General features: G+C 38.8%; 1 protein-coding gene across 3 annotated transcripts in view; it reads left to right on the forward strand.

Annotated features, from left to right (window-relative positions):
• PDE7B (phosphodiesterase 7B) overlaps positions 1 to 12,599 on the forward strand; it is a 311,440-nt gene that overhangs the window by 263,215 nt on the left and 35,626 nt on the right. For all 3 annotated transcript variants that reach the window (XM_059400779.1, XM_059400780.1, XM_059400781.1), the window contains 2 exons: positions 8,371 to 8,522; positions 10,678 to 10,741. In XM_059400779.1, the coding sequence (XP_059256762.1) occupies positions 8,371 to 8,522; positions 10,678 to 10,741 (216 nt within the window). The remainder of the gene's footprint in view (positions 1 to 8,370; positions 8,523 to 10,677; positions 10,742 to 12,599) is intronic.

The raw sequence follows: 12,599 nt of genomic DNA on the forward strand, positions 1-12,599 counted from the left end.
TGGGCCCAGCAAGCAAAGGTTAAGTCAGGCACTTGCATGACCAAAACAAAACAAAATTTAAAAAGCCGTTATGGCTTCCCCTACAATTACAAAGTTTGATGAGATGGTTTCTGACCTTGGAGGGTAGGAAGTTATTTATGCCAACAACTCATAGTACAAGACCTGTTAAAAATCCTATAATAGAAGAATCAACAAAGCAAATGAATAACACTAACCCTGCAAAGAATTTCATTATAATTATTATATAATATAGGTATTGTAATAAGTATGAGTACAATAATTATCAGAGTAGAGCATGGATTAGTAACACACTGTTTAAAAGATTCAGATGGATTGGGGCGCCTGGATGGCTCAGTCATTTAAGCATCTGCCTTTGGCTCAGGTCATGATCTTATGATCCTGGGGTCCTGGGATCCCAGCAGGCTCCCTGCTCAGCGGGGAGTCGGTTTGTCCCTTTCCCCTAGGTGGTACTCTCTGTCTCTCTTTCTCTTTTAAATAAATAAATAAAATCTTTGTAAAATTTAAAAAAAAAAAAAAGGATTCAGGTAGATTAATGCTCTGGAAGTATTGATATTAGGTTTATAGAGTCGGGTCTCCATGTTTACTTGAGGCGAGTTCTGCTCACTTAAATATAAAGGCATTCTTTGTTCTCAGTATCATCTGTCCTACTTCTGCACCAACTACCAGCTATCCAAACTCAGGAACAGTTACTACAGATCTTGCTGAAAGAACCAGGTATAGAGTTGATGACAGAAATAGCCTCAACATAGTAGGTGTGCTTATAGGTTTTTTTCCCCTAGATATTTATTCTGGGTTCAAGGTGTCTCCTCCTACCAAAATGTATCAGCCCCTATAAAGAGAATATGCCATAAAGAAGCTTCTCAAATAAAAATAATTTTTATTAACGTTCTTGGTATTTAAGCCAACCCCACCTTGTGAAATTTAAGAATGACCATATTAGCAGTGCCAAAATAAACTTCATAACCCTAAATTAGTGTCTAAATAGTGCAGAAATGTGTTAATATGTACATATTTGTGAAATTTATAAAACTACAAGCAAGCAGAAAATGAATTTCACAGTCTGGGTCAATGCACGCATAGATTAGGCAATGAAACTATTCTGGAACGCCATTTTATAACTGTTGCAAAAGAAAATTTGGGGACTGAAAGCCCATAAACAACAAAATCCAAACGAAAAGTACCATTAGGATAACTGTGAATGCCTTTAAATAATGAATTTTTAACTATGTAAAGATATTAAATAAACAGCATTGCATTATTAGGTACGTTAATAAAACTCTATAAATTTTCACAAGCTGAATTTAGCTGATCTGTAATGTAGCTTAGCTACTCATTTAGATTTCTATCCAGATACACATATCACTATGCCCGAAACTATCAAAGTAAATACACTGGTTACTTACTGAGAGCCCTTTTGGAAACACATGTAACCAATCCTATTCAATAATTGTATAACACTTGTCAACACTCAAAATAAGTGCCTGGGATTAGCATGCTGTATGCTTATTCATGAATTGTTCCTTATATGGATTTTTTTTTCTCCCAACTGTACCTTCGATTTATATCCTAGCTTGTCATTATCTCACATAGCACCAAGTGTTCCCTAAATGACAGTTGATAAATGAGTTATTAATATTTTTTAAATAAATTTGTTTTTCTTGCACTATTGAATATTCTTCCTGTTTAGAGTCTAACTTGAAGCTTTTCTCATTTAGCTTTATGTGTGTCTTCAAATAAGAAAATTAAACCCTACTTTTTCCATAAATGGCTATCCAACAATTCTGAAATATTTCTTTGTCAATTAAAGAATAACCCAGATAGAAGTGCTAAATAGCATAGTCATGGCTTGCCTCGGTATTTAGAAATCTACTGCTTGGTAGATATCTGCTTGTCCATTGCAGTGAGGTTGAAATTGCATAAATAAAGGATATACCTCATAATAACCAATTTGTTCAAAAACTTGGAAAAATCCTCACCATGAATAATATTATATGCTATCTTTTTTAAACCTACAGACTACCATAAAAAAATGAGCCATGAGAAGGTTTTATTGTCTAGGTTTATTTTACTATTGAACGGGTTTGACATTATATGAGCTTGTGCACCAAAGATGCAAGACAGGGTGGGAACTAGGGCAGTGAGTTACTTATTTCATACTCCAGATCTGAGACAGCGCCAAATAACTCAGTGATCAAGGTATATCGCATTTTAAAGTAATATTCTTTCAAAAAAAAATAAAGGCCAAAAATATCAAAAACTTAAATAAAGATCAAAGGAGATCTATATTCTGGTATGTTGGTTCATTTTTACCTGTTTGACCACAGGGTGAAGAAAGGTGGGGAAGAACGAATCTAGCTGTTTTCTTCTTTGATTTAAGGGCAAAATGGATTTCAATTAAAATTTAATATGTCCAGGGGTGCCTAGATGGCTGTCATTCAAGCTTCCTACTTTTGGTTTCAGCTTAGGTCATGATCTCAGAGCATGAGATCAAATCCCCAGCCCCCCACCCGGTAGGCCTCTGCACTATGTGTGGAGCCTGCTTAAGATTCTCTCTCTTGGGGTGCCTGGGTGGCTTAGTTGATTGGGCATCTGCCTTTGGCTCATGTCATGATCGTAGGTCCTGGGATCAACTCCCTGCTCAGTTGGGAGTCTGCTTCTCCCTCTCATTCTCCCTCTGGCCTCTCTCTGTCTCTCTCAAATAAACAAATACATTCTTAAAAAAAAAAAAAAAAAAAAATCTCTCTCTCCCTCTCCCTCTGACCCCCCCCAACTCTATTTCTCAAAAAACAAACCAAAAAAGCAAAAACAGGAAAACAAAAGAAAACCACAACAACAAGAACAAAACACAAAATACCTCCAGCTCAAAGCATCATTAGATTAGCAATATTTTAGGTAATCTGATAACTTTAATGAATGAAACCATTATTTCCTATCATCTATATTTATTGCATGTAACTTGTCATTTTCTTACCTATGAATCTATTTGAAGTATTACACCACTTGAAAATCTGAATGGAAGTTTACAAAGGAATACAGTTGATATTTGAACAACACAAGTTTGAACCGCCTGGGCCCACAAACATGCAGATCTTTCTCAACAAATACAATATAGTACTGTAAATGTATTGTCTCTTCCTTAAAGCTTTCTTATTATCATTTTCTTTTCTCCAGTTCACTTTATTTTAAGAATGCAGTATGTAATACACGTAACATTAAAAATATGTGTCAATTGACTGTGTTACAAATAAGGCTTCTAGTCAACTGTGGGTTATTCTCACATAAACTTTTGAAATGCCCAGAGTATATACAGATTTTCAACTACCCAGCAGGTGTGCACCCCCCAGCCTCCACATTATTCAAGGGTCAACTATAATCCATAATTTGAATTTGCTATGTTTGTGGCATATTTCCATCATTCAGGCTTACCTTGTTTACTTCCCATTCTGTTATGTTAGTACTCTCAGCTACCTAGGAGATTTTCTTTTTGTGTTTTAGAATGGGGAAATTTTCATAGAAGGCTAAAAAAGGAACAGGTCATTGTATGGTTATTTCCTATTCAATTTCTGCACAACACAGTAATAACTCATTTCAATAACTTGACACCCTTGATTTCATTCTATATAATTCTGTATAGAACCATCACCAACATTTCTTTGCTTCCCTATGTAGTAAAACCCCTTGGGTTGTCTATACTTGATACTATTGCCTGACATTTCTCTTCTCATTCCCTCTCAAACTCTTTATTATAAAATACCTTCAAATTTACAGAAATTTTTCAAGTATAGAACATTCACATACCCTTTACCCAGAGGAACCAATTATTATTCGGCCCTGTTTGTCTTTGCTATATATATTTTTTGTAACCTCTTGGGAATTCATTGTATACATCATTCCCATTTATCCCTAAATATCTCGGCATGTATTTTCCTTTTTTTAAATTTATTTTTAAATTATCTATTTATTTACTTATTTTTTTTGAGAGAGAGAGAGAGAGAGAGAAGGGTGGAGAGGGGCAGAAGGAGAGAGAGAATCCCAAGTAAGCTCCACGCCCAGCCCAGAGCCCACCTCAGGGCTTGATCTCAGGACCCTGAGATGATGACCTGAGCTGAAACCTAGAGGCCACCACTTAACTGACAGAGCCATGTAGGCATGTCCTAGCACGTATTTTCTAAGAACAGGAGCCTTCTTTTGCAAACCACAGTTCCATCAGCACGTTCAAGAAATGTATAGACAGAATTGGAGTATCTCATATATATATATAGGTCCATATCCAATTTTCAAAAATTATCCTAAATAAGCCATTTTTGGAAATTTTCTCCTGATCCAGGATCCCATTCAGAGTCACATGAATGCATTTAGAGCCCTCTATCTGGTATCCATTATTCTGAAACAGTACCAGAGACTATCTTTGTCTTTCAGGACATTGACATTTTTAAAGAATGCAGGTTAATTATTGTGTAGAGGATCTTTCAGCATAGGTTCTCATGATGTTCCCTCTTCCTGGGGGTCAGAGCAAGAACACAACACGGGCCATGTTGTACCCTCGGTGTGTTATTACATCGAAAGCCTGTAATGGCAACTTCTCCCATTACTGGGGAGGTGAACTTTGGTTACTTAGTGAAGATGCCGCCCCCTCTACATTTGTCCACTAAAAAACTACACAGTTCTTCCTTTCCAGTTAGAAACTCTGTGGGGAGATACTTTGATATTATAAATTATCCTGTTGCTTTTTAAACTTTCACTGAGTAGTTTCAGCATCCATCAATGATTTGGGCCTGAAGCAGTATCACCATAAGAGTTGCAAAATGTTGGGGCACCTGGGGGGCTCAGTCAGTTGAGCATCTGATTCTTAATTTCAGCTCAGGCCATGATCTCAGGGTTGTGATACCCCGTGTCAGGCTCCGTGCTGGGCACCAAGCCTGCATAGGATTCTCTCTCTCCCTCTCCTTCTGCCCTCTCCACCCCTCTCTCTCTCTTAAAAAAAAAAAAAAAAAAAAAAAAAAAAGGTGCAAAATGGTAATTTTCTAACTCTGTTAGTTCCTCTGCATTATGGGTAGACTCTCTGCAAGGGAGAGCTTCCCCTTCTCATTTATTTACTTACTTGCTTACTTACCATCAGTGTGGACTAATGGATTCTTCTTTCAGTCCATGGTTTATAATCAGCTCTTCAATTATTCATGTTGATGCTCAGTTTCTCATATTTGTGCAGAGGGACCCCCTGCAAGTCATCTCCTTTGTCATTTTGTACTGTTCCCATCATTTCTCGAGCCCTCCCCTACCTTCCAGAAGGCCAAGAGGTTGCATTTCTTCTTGTACTTTGCCTGCCCCAGTCCTAGACTTGGCCATTTCACTGAGGTGGTCTAGTTTCTTTTAGTGAGAAATTGTGTTTTAAAACAAAATCTGGGTGCTAGATGTGTGGCTGAGGTGTTGCTGCTTCTAGCACAGAATAAAATGTGCTCTATTAAGTGCATAGCTCAGTGAATTTTGACAAATTCTTATTCCCGTGGTCAATTTTCAGTCTTTGTTGTTTTGATCTATTAACAGCATTCAATACTGAGGATCTCACCTTCCTCCTTGCAATGCTGTCTTCACCAGGCTTCTGGGAAATGCTGGGCTTTCCCTATCCCCACTGGATACTCCTCAGTCTCCTTTGGTTTTCTCTGCTCTTCTCTATACCATTTCAAAGTTTAAATACTGCAGAACTCAGACTCTGATGCTTTCCTCATCTGTATACACCCTTACTCCCTAGGTAATCCCATCTGACAACTCCCAGATTTGTAACTCTAGCCCACTCTTCTCCTGGGTTTTATATCCACTTATTTCGATCTGACATCTCTGCCTGAACTTCCAATGGACATCAAAATCCAACATGTGCAAAACCAAAATCCATCCCATACCTGGCCCACCTGCAGCTTTCCCATCTCAGGTGATGATGGCAGCTGCATTCTCCTTTATTATTTAGGGCAAAAACTTGGAGGTACCCAAAGTTTGAGATCTCCAGATCCCTGACTCCACTACTGGTCCCTCCACTCGTCCCACCAGAGTCTGAGCAGTTATCATCTCTTGCCTGGATTATTTCAAGGGCCTCATAGCTGGTCTCACTACATCAAAGCTTTCTTTTACAATCTGCTCACCACACAGGATGACCCTTTTTAAATGTGTGATCATATCACTCTTCTCTCAAAATTTTGCAGTGGCAGGACGACGTCTGGGTGGCACAGCCAGTTAAGCATCTGACTTAGATTCAGGTCATGATCTCGGGGTCCTGGGATCAAGCCTGCATTGCAGGGGAGAGGGGAGTCCGTGCTTAGCAGGAAGTCTGCTTGTCCCTCTCCCTCTGCCCCTCCCACCTCTCCCCACTCATGCTCTCTCTCTCTCTCTCTCTGTCCCACTCTCAAAAAAATAAATAAAATCTTAAACAAACAAACAAACCTTTGCATTGGCTCCTCATTTCTTTCAAAGTAGATCTCAAACTGTTAGAATGAGCTACAAGACCCTTTTAATTTCCATGCCCGCCTTTGCTCTGAGACCTCACCTCCCACTCCTCTCCCTTCCTCTCCTTCCTATCTAGGTGGAATTCCTGCCGCTCCTCCCACATGCTAGCATGCCAGGAGGCTCCCACTAAAGGGACATTCAAGTTGGTCCCTCTGTGAGGAAGGTATTTCCCCAGATCACTGTTTGGCTAACTTCCTCATCTCCTTCATTTGATTAGACTGTACCCTCTAGAAAGGCCCACCCTGACTCTCCAAACACAGAAGACCTGGTCCCTCCCTTTCAGCTTTTCTGGCTACTCCCCCATTGTTCTTCCCACCTTCTAACACAATTTTTATAAATTACTTATTTTTTTGTTTATTGGTTATCGCATGTCTTTTTGTGCTGGAAAGTAAACTTCCTGAGTACAGACATCTTTGTTTTGCTCATCGGAGGATCGAGAACCAAAGGATTTCACTGTGCCTCTATGTTTTAAATAAATGGATGAACCACTTTGTCCTGTACTTTGACTTGATAAATTGGTAGAAATGAGTAAGAACTCACTAGTAGAACTGAGTCCACATATACCATTTTTAATTTGGCCATCCGCTTAACACCCAGGTTCGGTTACACTGCTCTTTCTGGGTGTGTATTTGCCTCTTTCCACACAGAAAATCTAGATCCATTTTAAAAATAGAGAGCTTTTTGGTCAGGTGGGATTTCCAGACAACTGTGGGTTTTGCCTGCCCTGAATTAAGCCTTTGCATGCATAATACAGCCCAAGTAACAAATTGATCTTCAGCAGTCACTGCCGTCAGGGAGGGCCACATTGCTCACTCTTTCATCTGCTTCTCTATCCGCTGTGATTCTGAGTTCCCTAGAGGAGAAGGGGAGACAGAAGGCAGCATGAAAGAATCCAGAATTTCTTTATATACGGACTCTACATTTTCCTAGTAGACCGTTCAATTGACTCCAGATTCGAAATGGGCAGCACACGTCACTTAAGTGGCCCTGGAGTGATTCATAGAATTTTAGCTGAGATAAAACATACCTTGACAGCCTTTCAAGTAATGTGCCTGGGTTATTTCTGGACAATCACCATGATGTCAACAGTCAAGTTTTGAAAGGCACATGTGACATGAGTATTAAAATATCTCTACTGACAGGATCAAAACTTTCCTGGCCGCTAGTAAAAAAGAATATAATCCATTAGAAAGTAGACACCCTCTCTGCTTCTTGTCCGGAAAATCTAGGTCACTTCACTTGATTCCCATGCCACTGGTATTCCTGGAACATTAGGAAACATTTTCCTCATGTATAAGCTTGTGTATTCTCAGCCCTTTTAATTTAGAGAGTGTAGGATGAGAACCTTGTTTAAATTATGGAGGCTTGGCTTTAATATCATAGGAAAAAAAGCATAACTGTTCCTTTCAAATGCATACAGAAGTATGCAGATTTTACGTACTTAGCACATCAGTGCCATTAATAGGAAAATGAAGATTTTAATTTATATATTTCATGTCTTCTAAAATCACATTCAGAAATATCTTGACATTTTAATGAAGGTAATACATAAGAAAGGTCATTTTCGTTCTAAGACAACTTCAAATGCAGAGTTAAATAGGCTATATCTAAGAAAGGACTGAGAGCATATTTTAAGTTTATCTCTTTTATAATAGATTGGAATCTTACATCAGGCTCCCTGCTCATGGGGGAGTCTGCTTCTCCCTCTCCCTCTGCCTGCTGCTCCCCCTTCTTGTGCTCTTTCTCTGTCAAATAAATAAATAAAATCTTAAATATAATACATTGTATTTTTACATAGTGGAGAAAATAGGGCTTTTAAAATACATAACTTCTGTATTTGATTACTCTCCACAGATACAACACACTCAGGGGAAATTGGCACTAAAAAAAAGGTGAAAAGACTGTTAAGCTTTCAAAGATACTTCCATGCATCGAGGCTGCTTCGTGGAATTATACCACAAGCCCCTCTCCACCTGCTGGATGAAGACTACCTTGGACAAGCAAGGGTAAGTTAGTTTCCCCTCTGTCACCTCCCAGGAGGTCAGGGGCTAAGAGCACGTACCTCAGCTGATAGTACCAGAAGTCAACTTCTACCACTGAGACGCTCTGTGACTCTGGCTAGTTAATCAATACATCTGGACTTTTTCCTCAAATATAAAATGAAGTTAATAGAAATACCCACTTATAGGGGTGATATAGAGATTACAGAAGGTAAAGCATTGCTTAATGTGTTTCAGATATTCATACCTAGCACATGCTAGCTACTTTCGTTTCTATAAATGGGCAAAACATATTTGCACAACACTAAGTAAAGTAAAATTTTGAACAGATGAATTACCAATGAGAGAAGAACTCAATCTTTAAGCCCAGTGAATTGTCTCATTGTGATAGCTATGTTGAAAGTAACCCAATAATGACCAACTCTTAATTCCACTTCCATCTACTGATATGGTGTGTCATCCTTTATACATTTTTTATTTTATTTAAATAATTTTCACAAATTTTATGATTATTTTTGCAATTCATTGGTCAAAGGTTGAAATTAAAATGTGACAATCTAAAAAAAAAAAAAAAAAAAAGTTCACAAGTTATCTCTAGCCCAAACTGTCAAAGGAGTTTAAATTTCAGGGTAAAATACCACAGTTTAAACAGAAATCAGAAGTAGTGTCCTAGAGTTTACATGGCTATGTAATATTATGCTAGCTATATACTTTTAAGAAATATATACTATTACTGTATAGTATTAGTAGCTAAGCAATAAGTAATATCAGAAGAACTACTACTTCAGGTCTAAAAAAGGGAAAAAAAAATCACTCCTATCAACCCAAGACCTGAGATTGAGTGAATGTTGTTTGTTTGTTTATTCGTTTGGTTGGTTGGCTGGTTGGCTGGTTGGCTGGAGAAAGAAGAGCAAAACTAAGTGAGCTCCCAATGCAGGGGCAACAGCAACAGAGCACTCTTGGGGGCCTCTCCCTCCGAGGTTCACCCCTCAAGAGAGATGACATTGAGATGTAGAACGAACTGTGTGTCACAAGTCAGGATATCAGGGATCAAGTTCTGATTCTGCTTTAGTATTTGACTTGGATAAAATGTTCACACACACTAGATCTCACAGGTCACCTATTAGTCCTTCATTTTTCTGGTAATGCTGGAAGGTCTTTGTGCGCTATGACAAGGCCCTTAGACTTACTTGAGGATGCAGGGAAGATATTTAGGGTTAGGAAGAGGGGAGTTATCTGGTCATTACTGGAAGCAGTGGCTTTGGGAGAAGAGGAAGGCCAGCTGCAGAAGCCACAGTGAGGATAGAATCTGTAACCATAGCTGTGCATAAGGGATTTAAACAAGAAAAACAGGATAATAAGCCCACATTGGAGAGTAGGTCTTTAAATTACCCAACATTTTCCATGGCCCACTTCACTTTCCTATCTATCAGACTGGTTCATTTCACATTTAGTCCACATTGAGCAGAGTAATGTGCTCAGCAATCATTTTGACTTCATTTTTTAGAAATTTGCTATAAACATTCTCCTTAAGTATATAGTCATTTGCAATGTAGAGGCTTTACTGAACTACAATTTTAACAGATATCAAATTTTATGTGTGCTTATTATGTACAAACAACATTCTAAGCACTCCACATATGTTGCCTTTTTTAATCATTACAAAAATCCTGAGGTAGGGGCACCTGGGTGGCTCAGTGAGTTAAGCCTCTGCCTTCGGCTCAGGTCATGATCCCAGGGGCCTGGGATCGAGGTCCGCATCGGGCTCTCTGCTCAGCACGGAGCCTGCTTCCCTCTCTCTCTCTCTCTCTGCCTACTTGTGATCTCTCTCTCTGTCAAATAAATAAATAAAATCTTAAAAAAAAAAAATCCTGAGGTAGATTATATTATCAGCTATATTTTTCAAATAGGAAACTGGGGTATGGAGAGGTTAAGGAACTTGCCCAAGTCCCCACATCCAGTGAGGGATGTGGCTGACACCGAACCAGATAGTCTGAATCTTTTTACACTCTTGTTAGTAGAGCAAGATTTGTTTTACCACAAGCCAGAGAGCAATGTGCTACTATTTCCAACTTTTTAATTGTTTCACTCACTGTCTCAAAGTAAATGTTTGAGTCTCCAGTATGATTCATTTGACTGCTGTTTTCGTTTGCCTTTTTAGCATATGCTCTCCAAAGTGGGAATGTGGGATTTTGACATTTTCTTATTTGATCGCTTGACAAATGGTAAGTCACCCCAAAGAATCCTATTTCCAAACACTGTTATTCACTTTCCCTTTTTTTCCACTTTCTTAAGTCTACAGCCACTCCAGAAGGGCCAGGCCAAGGGAAAATTAATTCAGATGAAAAGGACTATATTTGGCCTTAGAACCTTAAGACCATTTTCCTTCTGGCCTTGATGATCCCAAAGGAATTTGGAAACTACACATTAGATTCTTTCCTCACAGACTACTTTGGCCACATCCAAATGGAGGCTTTTCATTGTTAGTGAAAACTAGAAACACTAAAGCTCATATGACCAGGCCTGACCACTATAGGGCAGGTGTCTGTGCGTTTTCCTTGAGGGAGCTGAAGCTCACCCAATGCAGGTCTTGTTCAGATATGCTCGGCATTACTGAAGGAAAACACCGGCTGATGACGCAGTGTAAAAGTTTTGGAGGTAGCTGAAGGGGAAAGTAGACATTGCCACTGGTTTCACATTTCTTGGTGCCTATAAAGACTTTCTTAAAGAAAGCAATACAATTTGGTTATATATTCGTCTGCCCATTAAACAAATACTGATAGGCTTAGGGAGCCAATGAAAGACATAATATGTGATGCTGACCTTCACATGTCCCACCACATACCAGGCTTGTACTTTAAGTCATTACAGATGGTTTTCTCACCATTCGGTTACTTGACAAATAACATACAGTTGAAAGAAACAGCCTAAGAGTATGAAGCAGAGCTTTACACCGTGGAAAGCTAACTAGACCATATAGCGACAGAACCCACAATCTTATATTTCACTTTGCTCAAATCAATTGAGAAATGAGTACCAGTAGATGAACGTAACTGTGAATAAAAGAATTGGTTCAAAAGAGGATAATCATGACCCTCATAGGGATATGAAATGAGTACATGCCGAAGATTTAACTCAATTAATTAGCAATCCAGTAAGATGCCATCAAGAAAGAATGAACGAACGAAAGAAAGAACGAAAGAAATCTTGCCATTTGCAATGACATGAATGGAACTAGAGAGTATTATCCTAAGCAAAATAAGTCAAACCGAGAAAGGCAATTATCATATGATCTCTCTGATATGAGGAATTGAGGGGCAGGGCAGGGGGCTATTGGCGGGGGCGGGGGGCGGGGAATGAAACAAGATGGGACCGGGGAGGGAGACCAACCATAAGAGACTCTTAATCTGAGGATACAAACTGAGGGTTGCTGGGGTGGTGGGTGGGAGGGATAGGGTGGCTGGGTGATGGACATTGGGGAGGGTATGTGCTATGGTGAGTGCTGTGAATTGTGTAAGACTGATGATTCACAGACCTGTACCCCTGAAGCAAATAATACATTATATGTTAATAAAAAAAATGCTAAAACTAGGTGAAGGGAAAATTCAAAGAACAACACATATATAAACAGTAAGAAATGCTTCAATGAATTTATTAATAGCTGTAAAACTGTGAAGAGGAAGTCAACTGTATTCTGTTGTCAAACAGTGATTCTGTTTGCATGTTATGGACAAGAATCATTTGCAATGCTATCCGTTATCTACAAATTCGAGAGTCAAGAAAAAGCTCAAAGACAATGGAATCTGCAGAACTGCAGGATCAGGTGCCCCAGAAGATTGTGCTTAGGCAATATTTAGTTTTCCACTTAAGAAATCCAGTCATCATCTTGGTCCACTGCAAAGTCTTTCATAAATTCTCTAATGCTTTTAAAATACAAAAAATCATTACTCAAATTATTCAAAATTCAAAGTCATTACTCTTTAGTCCATCATATTTTCTAAATGCTTACATATTTTCTAAATACTAAATGTATTGCTTCAATTTCACATCTCTGCTGGCTTAAGTTCTAAACTATCTCCTCAT

The sequence above is a fragment of the Mustela nigripes genome, chromosome 5 (assembly GCF_022355385.1).
Source record: "Mustela nigripes isolate SB6536 chromosome 5, MUSNIG.SB6536, whole genome shotgun sequence".
NCBI classification, from domain to species: Eukaryota; Metazoa; Chordata; class Mammalia; order Carnivora; family Mustelidae; genus Mustela; species Mustela nigripes.